Genomic DNA, 19,750 nt, shown 5'->3' on the forward strand with positions numbered 1-19,750 from the left:
CACCGAAAAGACTACAAACCCCACCAATGTCCATCACAAATCTCTTTCTGTTCTGCACTCCTTCACACCTTATACCAATTCCACCCTCCTGATTGCCTGACACAAAGTTCAACATCATAAGAACGTTAAAAACATAAGAAATTGGAGCAGGAGTTAGGCCATCCAGCCCATCAAGCCTGCCCCAGCATTCAATAAGATCATGGCTGATCTGTCCATAAACCCAGCTCCATCTACCTGCTTTTTTTCCCTTAACCCTTAATTCCCTTACTATGTAAAAACCTAACTGTATCTTAAATATATTTAGTGAGGAAGCCTCAACTGCTTCCATGGGCAAAGAATTCCACAGATTCACCACCTTCTGGGAAAAACAGTTTCTCCTCATCTCCATCCTAAAATCTTCTCCCCTGAATCTTGAGGCAATGTCCCCTAGTTCTAGTCTCACCTACCAATGGAAACAACTTTCCTACTTCTATCTTATCTATCCCTTTCAAAATTTTGTATGTTTCTATAAGATCCCCTCTCATTCTTCTGAACTCCAGAGAGTATAGCTCCAGGTGACTCAATCGCTCCTCATAGGTTAACCCCTTCATCCCTGGAATCAACCTGATAAACCTCCTCTGCACTGCCTCCAAAGCCAGTATATCCTTCCTCAAGTATGGAGACCAGAACTGCACACAGTACTCCAGGTGCGGCCTCACCAGTATCCTGTATAGTTGCAGCATGACTTCCCTACTCTTGAATTCAATCCGTCTAGCAATGAAGGCCAACATTCCATTTGCCTTCTTAATAACCTGTTGTACCTGCAAGCCAACTTCTTGCGATTCCCAATTTCCTCTGCACAACAGCATGCTGCAATCTTTCACCATTTAAATAATAATCTGCTCTTCCATTATTCCTTCCAAAGTGGATGATCTGGCATTTACCAACATTGTATTCCATCTGCCAGCCCTTGGCCCACTCACTTAACCTATCTATATCCCTCTGCATACTCTCCACATCCTCTGTACAATTTGCTTTTCCACTCAATTTACTGTCATCAACAAATTTTGCTATGTTACACTCAGTTCCCTCTTCCAAATCATAAATGTAATTGGTAAACAGCTGCAGGCCCAGCACCGACCCCTGTGGCACAACACTCACCACCGACTGCCAACCAGAGAAACACCCATTTATATCAGCTCTCTGCCTCCTATTGGTTAACCAATCCACTATCCATGCCAATATACTTCTTCCAACTCCATGCATCCGTATCTTATTTATAAGTCTCTTGTGCGGCACCTTATCGAACACCTTCTGGAAATCCAAGTATATGACATCCACCTGTTCCCCTCTATCCATTGCACTCATTATGTCCTCAAAGAACTCCATTAAGTTTGTCAAACAGGAACCACTCCTTTCTAAATGTTTTGCTATTTTTTCCTTAATGACAGCTTTAAGCATTTTCCCGACTACAGATATTAAGCTAACTGGCCTATAGTTGCCGGCCTTTTGCTTATATCCTTTTTTAAAATGTGGCGTGACACTTGCTATCTTCCAGTCCGCCGGGACCTGCCCAAAGTCTAGAGTTTTAATAAATGATTACCAACGCATCTATTATAACATCTGCCAATTCCTTCAGCACCCTGGGATACATCCCATCAGGACCAGGGGACTTATCAACCTTCAGGCCCTCTAGTTTGCTCATCACACAGCCCCTTATCTTTAGCTGAAACCAAAACATTCTACCAGCTTTTGCAGAAGCTGCAAAACTGAAGTATCTACAGCATGACAGTAGAAATAGGGTGGCATGGTAGCAAAGTGGTTAGCAAAACACTATTACAACTTAGGGCAGAACTCGATATCAGCATCCTCTGTTTAAAAAAAAAGATTGGTATGTAACTTCCTGTGTGAGTGCGTGTTTCCTCCAGGTGCCCCAGTTTCCTCTCAAAATCCAAGGACATAGCTTTTGGTTGGTCATTGTAACTTGTCCTGTGATTAAGCTAGGTTGAATCAGTGAGTTGCTAGGCAGCATGGCTAGAAGGGCCTGTTCACTGCTGTATCTCCAAAAACAAAAATCAAATTGCAGTGCAGTACAGGTCCTTCAGCCCAAGATGTTGTGCTGACCTTTTAACCTACTCAAATCTCAATCTAACCCTTCACTTCAACATAACCCTCCATTTATCCTAAATACCACTAATATATCTGCATATTACCTCATGGATCTTGAGCTCAATCTCCCGACTAAAGAGGGCTAACATACCGTACACCTTGTTAGCAACCTTATCAACTTGCACAGCAACTATGAACATGGACCCTAGGATCCCTCTGTGCCTCAAGACAAAGACTCAATGTACATTTATCAAAGTACGTGTACAGAATACAGTTCAGATTTGTTTTCCCACAGGCAGCCATGAAACAAAAACACTATGGAACCCATTTAAAGAAAACATCAAACGCCCAATATCTGGGGGGAAAAAAGAACAAACTGTGCAAACAGCATAAAGCGAGTGACTAAAACACAGAATATCAAACAATCTAGGAGTATTCAGCTCAGCCATTCGTTGACTGCAGGCTGCAGAACCAGTCCACACCGATGTAGTCCCATCAAATCACACAAGTAGCAAAACAAAAGAGCAACCAGAAACACACATGTAACACAAACCACAGAGTTCTGCATAACCAGTCCAAAGCTGTGGGTAGTCCTTCAAAAAAAAACTGCTAAAAATCCTGCTATTAACCCCATATTCTGGCTTCAAGTTCAACCTCTTCACACTTTTCCAGGCTTAACTCCATCTGCCACTTCTCAGTCCAGCTCTGCATCCTGTCAATGTCCAGATATAATCTACAACAATCCTCCACATTATCCACAACTCCACCAACGCAAGAATCATCTGCAAACTTACTAATCCACACTTCCACTGACTCATTCAAGTCATTTATAAAACTCAGAAACAGCAGGGGTCCCAGAACAGATCCCTGTAGAACAGGGATCACCAACCTTTTTTGCACCACAGACCGGTTTAATATTGACAATATTCTTGCGGACCTGTGGATGGGGGAGTGGTGTTAATCAGAATGGAATATAGGTGACAAGTCAACTAGAAGTCCTAGAAGTCACTTATAAGTGGCCAATACACTCAATTTTGTTTCTAAAAGGGTTTATCTAATGAATTTAATATTAAAGACAGTGAATATTTTCCTCGCATGAATGTAGTGATAAGTCACTTATAAGTCAATAGCATCATAACATTTGGATATTAAACACACAGCGCATATTCTCCTCGTATTGTAGCGGTGTGCTACACGCAGTGCTGAAATAACGACACGTGGTCAGTGAGCTGCAGTTGCGAAAGAGGTTTATTCAAACTTCACGGCCTTGCTTTAAAGCCTTCCTGTTTCCGCCCTCTTGGTGTTCACCTGATTTACAACTTAGCTCTGTATCCTGTCAATGTTCTATTGCAACTAATGACAACCTTCTACATTACCACAACATCATGAACCTTCCTGTCTTCTGCAGACTTACTCACCTACCTTTCCACTTCCTTGCCCAAGTCATTTATAAAAATCACAAATAGCAGGAATCAAAGAACAGATCCCTGTGGAACACCATTGGTCACTGATCTCCAGTCAGAATATACTCCATCTGCTACCAGCTTCTGCCTTCTCTGTGAAAGGCAATTCTGAATCCAAGCAGCCATGTTTCTCTTGATCCAATGCCTTACATTCTAAATTAATGGATTACTTGGATTGGCATTAAGGTCATCGCAGACATGGAAAACTGAAGAACATATTTTTACGCTCTATTGCTCTGTGATCTATTGTTAGGTACATCTTTGCTTTTATTGATATAATCTTCGAGAATTGAATTGAAAATACACTTGGACGAAGATGTTAACTGTCCTGTGCTATCACCAGTTGATCTGCCACCTGTCTTCAGGAGTTCAGCTCGCTTACGATCAAAACGCCCTCGAGGTGGTGGGCCAGCAGTGCTAAAGCACCACCTCCCACTGATGAGCTTAACAACTTGGCATCTGCCTCTATCAGAGCTGTTGGTCGCTTTCATCCAACAGGTAGTCTACTCTTCAGGTGTCTATGTAACTACTGAAGGGTTTGCAAAAGATGGATTCCATACTTACTTTACCAAGGTTGAAATACTAAAACTAGGGATTACAATTCTGCTGCTATTGACATTCCACAGTGAATCACAAATTTCTTGTACTGAGCTGCTAGATTTGATCAATTAACTTTGCATCATTGTACACCACAAGAGCCAATAGCATGAATATGGAATTGTTTCCACAATGACTGTGCAGTACTCACTCCTATAAATACTATGACATAACTGCATCTGCAAGTAGACTGACAACTCCTCGCACCTCTGAGTCTTAACTTTAAGTCTCTGCGGCTGTGGTCTTCCTAGTCCCTGTAGTCAATCCTGGCATAGGTATTAATATTGTCAAAGTGATTCAAGGACACGTGAAGAGCCAATGAGACTTAACATTTTGATTTTAAGCCAATTAAGTCGCATAGAATCTGGTGAATAGAAGGAGAAAAATACCTTCTAATTCACATTTTCCAGGACAGCTGCCTTGCCAAAAGGAGATCATCGAAAATGATGGAAAAGTGATTTCCCAATTGCATGGCATGCCTTGGTATTTTCACAAACACTGTCACAGGTCTTTAAAGACATATAGGTTATATTAAGAATGCAACTATCAGCTTGTACAGGATATGTATGAATCAGAAGTGTTTTTATTACATGACAGTCACAGGCCACATAACTGAAACCGGCATTACATTATTTAACAGATTTTTAGAATATCCAGTTGCTCCCCACATAACATCCACCTTACTGAGAGACTACAATTTCTACTGGTGATTAGAAATGAGTATTTTACAATCTTCATTAACTGATCCTCAAATTCCTTCATTAATAGCTTATACCTTGAATTATAGTGTGCTTTGTCACATTTAGCTTGTAGCACACTAGAACTCAGACATGGGTACTAAAAGAAAAAAAATCAAAGTTGCACTTCTCCGCATCTCAAATCACCCTAAAAATTAACACATTGGCAAACAAGAGGCTGTACATAGAATTCATAAAACGCCTTTAATACTTTGTAAGAAGAAATTTCAATAAATCTTTGGAATTATCCCAAGAACTGAGTTGTAGGAGGCAAGTAACTTGGTGACTGCCAGGAGAGGGAACTGTGTACCACTGTGGGCATTCTCCTCAATAGTAAGTATACTATTTTGTATACCATTAATGGGGACAACCTACTGGGGGCGGGGGGGGGGGGGTGTGGGGAAGCTGCAGCAAATAGATTTCTGGCACCGAGAGTGGTACTGCGACTCAGAAGGAAGGACGACTGAGGTAGTGACAGCAGATTCCATAGTTAAGAGGATCAGAAATGAGATTATGTTGATGTGACAGAGACACCTAAATGGTATTTGTGCGTGGAAGGTCATGTTTGACAAAACTTATTGAATTTTTTGAAGAGGTTACGAGGAAAATTGACAAGGGTAAAACAGTGGATGTTGTCTATATGGACTTCAGTAAGGCCTTTGACAAGGTTCCGCACGGAAGGTTAGTTAAGAAGGTTCAATCGTTAGGTATTAATATTGAAGTAGTAAAATGGATTCAACAGTGGCTGGATGGGAGATGCCAGAGAGTAGTGGTGGATAACTGTTTGTCAGGTTGGAGGCCGGTGACTAGTGGTGTGCCTCAGGGATCTGTACTGGGTCCAATGTAGTTTGTCATATACACTAATGATCTGGATGATGGGGTGGTAAATTGGATTAGTAAGTATGCAGATGATACCAAGGTAGGTGATGTTGTGGATAATGAAGTAGGTTTTCAAAGCTTGCAGAGAGATTTAGGCCAGTTAGAAGAGTGGGCTGAACGATGGCAGATGGCGTTTAATGCTGATAAGTGTGAGGTGATACATTTTGGTAGGAATAATCCAAATAGGACATACATGGTAAATGGTAGGGCATTGAAGAATGCAGTAGAACAGAGTGATCTTGGCATAATAGTGCATAGTTCCCTGAAGGTGGAATCTCATGTGGATAGGGTGGTGAAGAAAGCTTTTGGTGTGCTGGCCTTTATAAATCAGAGCATTGAGTGTAGGAGTTGGGATGTAATGTTAAAATTGCACAAGGCATTGGTAAGGCCAAATTTGGAGTATTGTTTACAGTTCTGGACAGTGAACTACAGGAAAGGTACCAATAGAGTGAGTACAGAGAAGATTACTAGAATGTTACCTGGGTTTCAGCACCTAAGTTACAGGGAAAGATTGAACAAGTTAGGTCTTTATTCTTTGGAGCGTAGAAGGTTGAGAGGGGACTTGATAGAGGTATTTAAAATTATGAGGGGGATAGATAGAGTTGACGTGGATAGGCTTTTTCTATTGAGAGTAGGGGAGATTCAAACAAGAGGACACGAGTTGAGAGTTAGGGGGCAAAAGTTTAAGGGTAACACGAGGGGGAATTTCTTTACTCAGAGAGTGGTAGCTGTGTGGAATGAGCTTCCAGTAGAAGTGGTAGAGGCAGGTTTAGTATTGTCATTTAAAGTAAAATTGGATAGGTATATGGACAGGAAAGGAATGGAGGGTTACGGGCTGAGTGTGGGTCAGTGGGACTAGGTGAGAGTAAGCATTCAGCACGGACTAGAAGGGCCGAGATGGCCTGTTTTGTGCTGTAATTGTTATATGGTATGTTGCCTCCCAAGTGTCAGGGTCACAGAAGTCTCAGATCAGGTCCACAACATTGTGAAGGGGGGAGGGTGAACAACAAGAAGAGAGGTGAAAATAGGTAATGGACCACTTGAAATTAATCCTGGATAGGTAGTAATGGGGGACAAGGAAATGCCAGACGAACTGTGCAGGTGTTCTAAATCATTCTTCCCTGTGGAAGACACTAGCTCTAAGCCGGAAGTTCAAGGATCTCAAGGGCAAAATTGAGTGCAGCTATTATTACTAGGGAGAAAGTATTTGGGAAACTGAAATGTCTGAAGGTAGACAAGTCAACAGCATCAGACAGACTACAACCCAGGGCTCTGAAAGAAGTAGCTAAGGAGACTGTAGAGGCATTTTCAATCTCTGATTGCTACAGATGAAGCATCCACCTACTTCAGAAAAAGGCAACAATCACACCAGTGCCCAAGCAGAGCAGGGTGAGCTGCCTTAACTATCATCCACGCACATCTATAGTGATGAAGCACTTTGAGAAGTTAGTTATAGCTAGAATTAACTTGGGTCTCAGCAAGGACCTAGAACCACAACAATGTGCCTATCGCCTCAACAGGTCTATGATGGATGCAACTTCATTGGCTCTTCATCTGGCCTTGGATCACTTGGACGATACTATGCCAGAATTGACATAGGATTTAATACAATCATTCCTACAGTTCTGATCAAAAAGCTCAAAAAAAAAACAAACAAACAAACCTGGGCCTCTGTACCTCCCCCTCTGCAACTGGTTCCTCAGCTTCCTAACTGGAAGACCACAATCTGTGCAGAGCAGAAATAACATCGCCACCTTACTGACACACCTCAGGGATGTGTGCTTAGCCCACTGCTTTACTCTCACTATACCCATAACTATGTGGCTGGGCACAGCTCAAATGCCATCTATAAGTTTGGTGACGACACAACTACTGTTGGCTGAATTTCAGATAGTGACATGAGGGTATACAGGAGCAAGATACATCAGTTAGTTGAGTGGTATCATAGCAACAACCTTGCCCTCAACATCAGTAACACCAAAGAGTTGACTGTGGACCTCAGAAAGTGTAAGACAAGGGAACACACACCAGTCCACAGAGGGATCAGAAGGGGAATGAGTGAACAAGTTCCTGGGTGTCAACAACTGAGGATGCATCTTGGGCTCAACATATTGATATGCTACAAAGACAGTTTGACAACAGCTGTATTTCATTAAGAGTTTGAAGAGATTTGTTATGTCACCAATGCCACTCTCACATTCTACATATATTCCATGGAGAGCATTCTGAAAGGCTGCATCAACATCTGATATGGGCAGGGGTGTGGGAGTCTACTGCACAAGATTGAAATAAGCTGTAGAGAATTGAAAATTCAGTCAGCTCCATCATGGGCAGTAGTTTCCATATATGCAGGACATCTTCAAGGTCCGATACCTCAAAGGCAGCATCCATCATTAAGGGCCCCATCACTCAGGACATGCTGTTCACATTGCTACCATTATAAAGGATGTACAGAAGCCTGAAGACACACTCAATGATTCAGGAAAAGTTTCTTTCCCCCACCATCAATTTCTGAATGATATCGAACCCATGAACACTATCTCACTACATTTTTTTATTTTTGCATTACTTACCTATAATATATACTTATATTATATAAGCTATTCCCCCCCAATTATTATGCATTGCATTATAATGCTGCTACAAAGACATCAAATTTCACAACATATGCCAGTGATATTAAACTCGATTCTGATTAGTAACGATCACTCAAGAATCAATAGATTCTGGCATTGTTCCAGAGGACTGGAAAATTGCAAATGCCACTTCTCAAGAAGCAGAGGGAGGCAGAAGAAAGGAAATCATAGCCCAGTTAGCTTGACCTCAGTGGTTGGGAAGATGTCGGAGTTGGTTGTTAAAGACGTGGTTTTGGGCTAGTTGGAGGCACATGATAAAAGGTGCCACAGTCAGCATGTTTCCTCAAGGGAAAATCTTGCCTAACAAACCTCTTGGAATTCTTTGAGGAAATATCAAGAAGGGCGGACAAAAGAGAATCGGTAGTTACTGTGTACTTAGATTTTCAGAAGGCCTTTGACAATATGCCGCATGAGGCTGCTTAACAAGAGCCCGTGGTATTAGAAGAAAGATACAAGCATAGATAGAAGATTGGACAACTGGCCAGGAGACAAAGAGTAGGAACAAAAGGGCCTATTCTGGTTGACTACCAGTGATTGGTGGTGTTCCACAGGGATTGGTATAGGGGCCACTTTTTTTTTTACATTGCAGGTCAATGATTTAGATGACAGAATTAATAGCTTTGTGGCCAAGATTGTAGATGATGCGAAGATAGGTGGAGGAACAGGTAGTGTTAAGGAAGCACAAAGGCTACAGAGGGACATATGCAGATTAGGAGAATGGGAAAAGAAGTGGCAGATGGAATACAGTGTCAGGAAGTGTATAGTCATACACATTGTTAGAAGGAATAAAAACATAGACTATTTTGGAAAAAGGGAGAAAATTCAAAAATTCAAGATGCATAGGCACTGAGGTACTTGGGGAATAGTCCCTAAAGGTTAATTTACTGGTTGAGATCGTGGTGAGGAAGGCAAATGAACTGTTAACATTCATTTTGAGAGGACTAGATGTAAAAGAAAGGATGCAATATTGAGGCTTTACAAGGCACTAGTGAGGCCTCACTTGGAGTATTGGGAACAATTTTGAACACCTTATTTAAGAAGGCATGTGCTGACGTTGGAGGGGGTTCTGATGAGAGGAGGTTCACGAGAATGTTTCCTGGAATTGAAAGACTTATATGAGCAGGTGATGGCTCAGGGCCTTTAATTGCTGTAACTTAGAAGAATGGTGGGGGGCATTTATTAAGACTCATTGAACATTTTCAGGCCTAGATAGAGTGGATGTGGAGGATGTTTCCTATGGTGGGGGGAGTCCAAGACCAGAAGGCACAAACTCACAATAGAACATTAGAAAGTTTTTGACAAAGACAGGCCATTTGGCCCAACAAAACTTGCCAAATTCCTATTCACATAGTGTGTTGAAATAACTACTGAGTTTAGATTTGAAAGTCTCTAAAGATACTACTCTCAACTACACAACTAGGTAGTTTGTTCCATGTGAATACAACTCACTATGTAAAGAAATGCTTCTTTAGTCTGAAATCTCCCTTCAACCAGTCTCAACCTATGGGCCCATGTCTTCCTTGATGTTGAAGTACCAGCTGACATCCATCTTACTTATACCATTAATGATTTTGAACACTTTTATTATGTCTCCTCTCATTCTACATCTACTTAGGCTAAGGAGGTTTAATTCTTTCAGTCTTTCTTCATAGCTCATACAATGGAGACCTGGAATGAGTCGTCGCCTTTCTCTGTACTCTCTCCAGTCCTTCACATCCTTCAAAATATGGAGACCAATACAGTACTCAAAGGATGTCCTCTCATGTACATTATAACTTAAGGAGAATCCCTCCAGACTTGAACTCCATTGAGTGTATTATATAGCTCAACATTCTATTTGCATTCCTAATCGCTTCTGTGCATTATCAACAGTTAGACAGTGCCCAAATACAGTGCAATTTCTAACTCAAGACCCACTATTGCATATTTATCTAATTTTTTTATTTCCTACATGTAGTATTTTTACAATTACTTACATTAAATTTCATCTGCCATTTAGCTGCCCACATCTGGAGTGTGTTTAGCTCTAGCTGTATTGATTCAGCTGCCTGAATGTTATCAGCTCATCCCACTAATTTTGTGTCATCTGCAAAGTTTATTAACGTCCTTATCCAAATCATTAATACAAATTTTAAAAAAGCAGCAGCCCCAAAACGGATCACTGCAGAACCCCCACTTGGCAATTTATGTGAAAATGATCGTCTCACTATAACTCATTTTCTGTTTTTGAGCCAATTCGGCCTTACTCTGAATCCCTACCTCCTGTTATTTGATTATTAACCTCTTGTGGACTACCTTGTCAAAAGTCTTCTTGAAGTCTAACTAAATGACACCAACCACTCTATTGTTATCTCAAATTTTAGTTGCCTCTTCATTAAATTAGTGCATGGTTTGGGCTGCCAGCAACAGTGGTGGAGGCAGATACGATAGGGTCTTTTAAGAGACTCCTAAATAGGTACATGGAGCTTAGAAAAAGAGAGGCCTATGGTAACCCTAGGTAATTTTGAAATTAAATACATGGTCAGCACAGCATTGTGGGCCAAAGGGCCTATATTGTGCTGTAGGTTTTCTATGTTTCTAAAACTCCAACATATTAGTAAAAGATGATTTGCCCTTTCTGAACCCATGCTGGCTTTCTGCTAACACACTTATATTTATCAACCACTTGTTCATCTCTTTCTGTATTAATGTTTCCATTATCTTACCCATGATACACGTTAAGCATACTGGTCTGTTGTTACCAAAGTGAATGCAGTCACCCTTCTTATATATCAGGACAACATTAGCCGATTTCATCTTTAGGGATATCAACAGTCTTCAATGACTTTTGAAAAAAATACTGGTTAGAGGTTTGTGCATATAAAATCACAGACCTCTAACTTTCAGCCTTTTCAGCTGAAGCAGGACCTTATTTTCTAAGATCTCTAAGTTAATTAAGAAAGAAAAACATTTTTCTCTACACTTACTGGCATATTGCTAACAATTTTTGCAAGTGAATACTTGAGCAAAATACGAGTTGAGAGTATCTGCTATGTCCTCTGTATAATTGATCACCCCATTATTCCCAATACACGTAACTTCCTTCTTGACTTTACTTCTCCTAAAGTATTGAGAAAAATCCCTTGGGGGTTAATCTTAACATTATCAGCAATGTCCCTCTTAACCTGCCTTTTAGCAATCCAAATTGACTATAGCTCTATAATTGGCACAGGCAGCTGTTAAGGCCAGGTCATTACTTACGGCAAAGGTTGATAGGTCCTTGATGTCAGGGCATGAAAGGTTAGGAGGAGAAGATAGGAAAATGGGGTTGAGAGGGAAATGGATCAGCCATGAGAAAATAGCAGATAGACTCAATGGGCCAAAGGAGCAGAATTAGGCCCTTTTTTTTTTTTTTTTATAATGGACTGTGGAAATTGAGTCAGTTCATTTAAAACAGAGATTGGTAGTTTTCTGCAATGTTACAGAAATAAAGGGATTGGTGAATAGTGTAAGAAACAATGCTACCAAGATAGACTAGTCATGATCTCAATGAATGGCAGAACAGGTTGCAATTCCTACTCATGTGCAAAACATTTCAAACAGGTTGCACAAAACTAATTCAAAACTTCCACACCCATTTGTCTCCAAAGTAACATTTTACCACAAAAGTTATGCAAGTATAATGTAAAACAATTTGTAACTCTGGTATCAATACTGCAAGAGTATTAATCACACCTCCATGTCTGCTGACAAAAACAGCAGAGAATTCTACTTATTAAACTAGCAATATTTTTTTTCTCCATTTTCAATATTTTAACAGTTTGAAAATGGAAAAGACTGATCTCATATGTGAACGATATGAATGAATTAAAAGTACTAATTAAAAGGCTTCTGAATTTAAAGGTTCCTGATGTGTAGAAAGGACATTAGAGCTCAAGCCTTGCCAAAAATGCACTAACTTAAAAATATATATACATATTATCACTCACCTACTATCTGTATCTAGGCCCACAAAATCTTTCTTTTCAAATGGCACACACAATAACTGAACTTTATCTCCCGATTTATCTGTTGCTCTGTCGAGTCGTTTGGATTCCAAAACAATAAATAAAGATTCAATGAAGTCTTCCACTTTCTTTTCTATAGTTTCACACTCTTCATAGTTAGGATAAAATGCAACATCAGTGCGAGGTTGTTCAGCTATTTCTCCCTGCAGCCCAAAGACAAACAAACGTGAATCATACAATGTAGAACCATAAATTTCTTTCTGTAAGTGGAATTTCTCTGAAGTCTGAGGCCAATCCTTTGCGTTATTGCATTCAGTAACAGATATCAACCCCACAACTTTGCGATGAGTCTGGAAGTCTCCCCATTCATTGTTTTCAGGTGGATAATGGTGCCTATAACGAATGTACAAAACTCTCTGAGAATCTTGAAGATTAATCTGATTGGCAGTGGCAATTTTCTTGTATATCTTGAAGAACTGGTCTTCTGGTACAATTCCCACAGGCTGGACGATAACCAGAAGACTCTGATGATCTTCGGCACATTGCATGTAGTCAGGGACACTCATTCTCCATCAAATGAAATCTGGTTAAAGGAAAAAAAAAATCATGATTGCTCTTCAATGTTTGAGGCTTTCTATTTTCAACAAACAAACATCCAATTTTATGGTGAAATATTTGGATAATCAAGGAGAAATATTTCTTTTCAAAGAGTTAAAACAAATTGCACAACTGTTCAGTCATAGGAAGTTAACTCAAGTTAAAGTAGTTGAATTTTATTTTGTAGAACTTTATCTATTATTTTTTGTAATCTCTGCAAAGTAATTTCCATGTCCTGGAAAAAGAGATAACCAAGTTTTATCTCATTTAAAAAGCTGAATGAAAAATTTAAAAGCATTACCACCCAACAACATCTTGAAAACATCACTATCATTTTATGCGACCTGAGGGAGCTGTCTCATGGCTTCAGTCGTGCTTTGAGCACAGACTGGAACCTGCATGCATGCCAAGCAATGCCTATTTAGGAGTTGATTTGGAGGAATACATCACAAAGGTCATACACTACTATATCATATCCTGTGTAGACAATGTCATCAGCAATAAAAACACCCATGCATTCCTGAATCAGAAGCCATGGATGAACAACAAAGTCCAGAACCGGCTCAGGATGTTGCAGCATACAGCCAGGTCAAACCTTAAGAGGCATTAAAACTACCAAGTACAGATCTGTTGTTTAACAGATACACATTTCAATAAAATCACCAACTCTCCGACATATGTGGTGAGGCATCAGGTCCATCACTGACAATAAAGAAAAGATCTCCTGCCCTGCAGCAGTAAAGCCACACTAGCCGAGAAGCTAAACAACTCCTTTGCTCAGTCTGACAGGGCCAACAGTGAACCAGTGATGAGGACACAGCACTGACAATGAGCACACAAGGTATGATATACTCCCTACATCGTCAACGCTCACAGAGCAGCTGAACCAGCCAACATCCCCGGGCAGTTCCTCAGAGACTACACTGACCAGCCAGCAGAGGTTTTTAACCAAAATCTATAACCTCCCTCTATCCCTTTCTGTGATCCCTGCATGCTTCAAAACATCAACCATCAAAGCAATCAACAGTAACATGCCTCAACGACTATAGCCGGCAAGTACCTGGAGAGACTGCTTATTTCCACATTAAGAACGCCATCCCTGCTATTCTGGACCAGCACCAATAAGGCAAACAGATCAATCATGGATCCATCTCCATCACTCTCCACATTATACTGGAACACAAGGAGCATGAAGACACCTACATCAGGATGCTTTGTAGTTCTGCCTTCAACATCATTCTCCCCAACAAGCTGACTGTTAAAATACACAACCTGGAACTCAATATAGCAATTTGAGACCAGATTATGGACTTTCTTACCAATCACAGCTGGACAGTGAGACTAGGCAAATACACATCATCCTCCCAGACCCTGAACACTGGTGCATCACAGGGATGTATACTGAGCCTGATCCTTTACGTTCTTTTCATCCATGACTGTACCCTGCCTAGATCACCAACTCCATCATCAAATATGCAAACAAGGCCACAGTGAATAAATTGATTACACTTAACTAAACCACATATTGTGAGGAGATGCAGAAACATCTGAAAGGTGTAATAACCATAAACTTTCACTCAATATAAAAAAAAAACCAAATTATTATCCACTTTAGGAAATCAAACCAGTATAAACAAACTCCATTACTCATAAATGGTAAAGCAGTGTAAAGGGTCTCCAGGTTTAAGTTCTCAGTAGTGAACATCACGGAGGAGCTCTTAGAGCACCAACACCTCCTTGATAGTAGGGAAGGCTCAACAGCACCTGTACCATCTTAGGAGTTTAAAGAGAGCAAATCTGCCCCAAAAGCTGCTGTTAAACTTCTACCGATGTGTGACTAACAGCATATTGACCACTACATGACAGTATGGTACACTAACAAGATCAACCAAAAAGCACTTCAGCAAGTGATCAGGACTGCACAGAGCATCATTGGGACAACAACTACCAGATATGGAAATTAACTACAACTTCACTCTGTCTACGGCAGGCTCACAACATCATGATAGACTCATCCTAACCCAGTAATCATCTGTTCAACCTCCTACCATCAGGCAGGAGATACAAAAACATCTCTGCATGGACATCCAAACTGAAAAACAAGCTTTTTCCCCAGGGCTATTATGCAACTGAACAATGGGCCCCCACCCACTGAAAATCCATAAACACTATAGACAATCTCTAAGTGCAATACATGGTCATATGTAGTACTTGGGTATAAATGAGGCTGCTACCTTCCCTTGATTTCAGAGCTCTTCGTTTTTTTTTAAATTAGCTTTAATTCTTAATGTTATTCTATATTTAATCATTATACTTTATAACAGGCATGCACAATACTTAATGGGGCAGCCACTTTCTTTTAATTTTAGAATTGTTTTTAATTCAGTTTTGACTTGCGTGTAATTCTAAATAACCTACTTATTTTAAATTTAGTCAGCGTTCTTAGTAATTGAATTGCCAATCTACTGTTTTGCACTGAATGGACCAGCACTGCAATTTTATTATCCTGAGCAATGACAATAAAGCTCTAATAACAGTAACGTGAGGCCTCAGCTAATGCTGAAGTTCACACCTCGTTTCTTCCTCAATAGCAAGTAGGATGGTCAATTTTTAAAAGCAACAATCTGCCTTGATTCAATCAGCATCTGTGGGGAGAAACATCTACGTCAGAATTTTGTGTTGAAATTGATAGGGAGGAACACAAAAGACTGCCAGTACAAAATCCGATAAATGTTTAAAAATGGGAGAATGGGAACCATTAAGAGAGAAGTGAATGACAGATGGCACTGGATCCAGATATGGAAGGGGAAAAGCCTGTGATGAACTGTGTGCCTTGTGGATATAGCAGTGACCACATTGGGAGCATCAAATGCAATAGATGAGATTGGAGCCAGTTCTGTGAAACCTTACCTCACCTGAAAGGGCTGTTTCGTTCCCTGGATAGTGATGAGGGTGGAGGTTTAAGGAAAAGTGTCACACCATCTGTGACTGCAGCAGAAAGTGCCAAGTGTCAGATGAGAGAACCACGGAGCAAAACAAATTTCATGACATACCAAAGATATTAAACCTGGTTGCGATTCTGAGAATGAAAGGGATGACCCTGCAAAAGGCAGAAAAAGTAGGGAGGAGGAAATGCAGCTGGAGAAAATAAACAAGGGTAATAATGGATATTTAATATTCCCAGCAGAAGATGAACATCTAAAGTGAAACTTACTAACAGTAGGGGCTGGGAAATCAGAAGTTATCAAAATCTGAGGTGGTCAGTAGAAATCTATGGACAAGGGAACAGGATGGAGTCAAGGTATGACAGGACAACTTCAATAGAGCAAAAACAGTTAGAAACAAAGGGTCCACCAAGACAATCCTGTGTGTGGATCTTGGGCAAGAGATAAAAGAAGGAAGTGTAGAGTTGAGACACTGTCAGGTTAGAAGCTGCAGTTGAAGTTTGTCTTACATGCAATCTATTTTAAGACATTCAAAACATTTTCCACAATAACAATGCAAGCCTTGGTTCAGTTGCAAGTCAGAAGGTTATGGATTTAAATTTCATTCATTTAGGCATTATGATTACTGAGGAACTTCTGCACGTGACACAAACTTAAAATATGCAGTCCAGTCTCCCCATTCAGTGGGTTGTAAAAGATCATACTGTAACACTTGAAGAAAAACTTTCACTATTGATGCACTTTCAAAAAAATAATTTGAATTTACTGTCAAAAGCATGTACTGTATACCCAGGTGCATTGAAAAAATTACTTGCAGCAACAGAGGCACATGAGATAAGCAGCATTTACAAGAAAACCATTATACATAATTTTTGCAAGTAACCAATTAGAACAAATGAACAGACCAATTTAATGTAAAGCAATCATAGTGCTGCTAAACTGTAGTTATTTGGGTTTTGCCGGTTAGTTCCAGAATCAACTGGTTGAAGTGACACAACTGCAAAAGTATTTGCAGGTACAAAACTTATGCAAAAGGTTAAACAGTGGGGCGGGAAGCAGAGAGTGGAGAACAGAGAAGAAAAAGGACAAATCTGCAATATGAGGGAAGGGAGGAAAAATTAAATGATAAAAGGTGCAGAGTTGGTAAAAGGGGGTAGACATATGATCAGTGACCAGACCCAACTTTTACTTATATCGCCTATTGTATAGGATGAAAACCCTACTTTAAAAAGGGTAATAATGGACATTTAATATTCCCAGCTAAAATATCCTGAACTGCAACAGGGCCAACTTTAAGGACATTATGCAGATTTGAGCTGGGTTTGAGTGAATCCCTTGATAAATATAACCAAATACTGTTTTAATTACTTTTATTGGGATAAACCATTAACCAGAAAACTAACCAGCTAACATTTACTGGGCAAACTTCTACACTTCTTTAAAAGATGCCATAAAATCTTCCACATCTCCCTGAAGGAAACAACTAAGACCTTTGTTTAATACTTTACCTAAAAAAACACCACTTTCCCACAGCACAGTTCTTCCTTACTGCATTGACCCAAATAGCACGGTCCAAGCTGGAGTAGGATGTATAAACTCCAAGTTTATAAAACTATCAAGTCAAATATAAATTAAAAATTAAATGTTTAAATTTAACAGTAAATGAGTCTTTTGATAAACATATTAAATTATTAAACAAACTACCAGATTAGAAACATTGGTAAACTTCATAGAATTGTTGATATGCTACTGGTGTTGATAATAAGTATCAAACTTATTTGATAAAATGATCTTAAAAAAAAGCAACAGGCTCAGGTAACCTTTTCATCCAATCATTTTCCTGCCCAACCTGACCTGACTTTTGCAAGATCACCAGGAATCAGAAGTTTGAATTACATGAACTAAGGATAGCATCAGAAAATAAAAGTCAGTGAGGAAAAGAAAAAAAATGTTTCATTCAAATTGCAAATATGCCAACTCACATTTTCTCACTAATTGGTGATACACTAAATTTATAACCTAAGATTACTTAATTCTTGTTGAAAAACGGCTTATTTTAAAATCAGATTTCAATGGAAAGTTACCTTTATTTGTCATTATATTTTTTGCAAACAGAAGTTTTACTACATTGATAGCACTTTACTTTGCATGAGCAAACATTGCTCCAAGCTGGCACTCACTTTGCAAGACGAACAATTCATAAAATGAGTTATTTTTACATGTTTACCATGGAAAGCCTACTTTCCTGTTTAAAGCCCGAAATAATTAATGCTCCTGCAATAAAATGTAACGCTAGTTCGACTTGCAGTAAAACCGAGAAACCAGGAAACACACAAGGCCTAAGCTGCACCAATACGCTCCAGGTAATAACGCTCCACTGACCGTCCAGACTCAACCAATCGACTCTGGGCATATCACTGATGTAACAACAGGTAACACTTCAGTTTAAGAGGAGTTAAATACAATAAACTCTCGTCTTTTTCAGTGTTACATGTCCATGTATAACTGGATATTCCCATCCGCGTCAGTAACAAAAACCCTCTGAGATTCCCAACATTTCCGCGACCTCAGTCGCGTAACGTTGCATATCTAACATGAATAATCCTCTAATGCCTCCCGTTAATGTACACCGTTCTTTTCCACATTAATTGCTTCACATTACATGAATTAAACACAATACCCTCTGACAAGCAGGGAAAGCCGACGAAAGAGAGAGGCACGCAACCGCTATCAGAAGTTTGACTGGGAAGTAACCCGATGCGCGAGTAAGGAAGTCGTTGTCCTTTTGTTGCAAATGATTTTAATTGGTCCGCAGGCTCATGCCATCACATTCGGACTCCACCGGCTCGTGCTCGACCAGGCTCGCGCGTACACCTGTCATTCAATCTCGCGTCCGGCCGCAAGGTTTGGAGAAGCTCTGTGACGTTGCAGGTCAGGCTCGCGCACGGCGGGCTCACCAGATTCCCTCTCGCTGACTCCGCCCCACATGAAGCGCGTCAATGTCAAAGCAGTGATGACGTCTTCGGTGATCAGCTGCGTACGGGGAGGGAAGGCAACTGCACAAATCCTTCTTTTAAATCACAGGAAAAAAACGTTGAGTCCAGGCGGAACAAGTCTATATATATATATATATTGGTAGAGGACATACTGTACGTTGCAATGATTTGATGCTGTTCGAGAATTAGATACATTTCCTTTCCAGTCCCCTCTAGCTTTACCAAAAACACCCTACTAAAATACCGTTGACTTGCTTCTATTACCGTAAAAAAAAGGGGGCAAAATGACCATGAGGATGTTTTTGTTCTAGGTTAGAATATGATTTGGACTGTGACGGAAAGGAGAATATCTGTGCACATTGAGGAGAAATTTTAAATAATTATTCAACTGTTACCCAGCGTTATTTCTTGACGCATTATCATCCCCTGTTGCATTGCACCACCCCCTTTTCATTATTTATTATCTCAGTTTCACAGATCTTCCCCTTAATGCTTTTTACCCCTCCTGATTTTCCATGTAATTCAAAACTTGATAAAATGTGAATTCTACTCACAGCACATGTATGTATTTATGTGGTAAACAGGGTGCTGCAAGTAATCATAGATTTGGTAAATTGGTTTATTATTGTCACATGTTGTGAGATGCAGTGAAAAACGTTTTGCATGACATCCACACAGATCATTTCATCAGATTGCTAGATGACATTAGTACAAGGGAAAAGTCAAAACTATTACAGAATACAGTGTTGCAGTTACAGAGAAAGTGGAGTGCAGGCAATCAGTAAAGTGCAAGGCCACAACAAGGTAGATTGTGAGGCCAAGAGTC

The 19,750-nt window shown here is 40.0% G+C and overlaps 1 protein-coding gene across 4 annotated transcripts in view; it reads right to left on the reverse strand.

The window, feature by feature from the left end:
- trappc9 (trafficking protein particle complex subunit 9) overlaps positions 1-18,874 on the reverse strand; it is a 535,810-nt gene extending 516,936 nt beyond the window's left edge. For 2 of the 4 annotated variants that reach the window (XM_073043451.1, XM_073043443.1), the window contains exons 1-2: positions 18,609-18,873; positions 12,369-12,969 (exon numbers count right to left, since the gene is read on the reverse strand). In XM_073043451.1, coding sequence (XP_072899552.1) covers positions 12,369-12,952 — 584 coding nt within the window. In that variant the 5' untranslated portion in view covers positions 12,953-12,969; positions 18,609-18,873. Of the gene's footprint in view, positions 1-12,368; positions 12,970-17,436; positions 17,541-18,608 lie in introns of all 4 variants that reach the window. The other 2 variants (XM_073043433.1, XM_073043422.1) reach the window with 2 other exon arrangements.
- Positions 18,875-19,750: the final 876 nt, after the last annotated feature.

The sequence above is a fragment of the Hemitrygon akajei genome, chromosome 1, assembly GCF_048418815.1.
Source record: "Hemitrygon akajei chromosome 1, sHemAka1.3, whole genome shotgun sequence".
NCBI lineage: Eukaryota > Metazoa > Chordata > Chondrichthyes > Myliobatiformes > Dasyatidae > Hemitrygon > Hemitrygon akajei.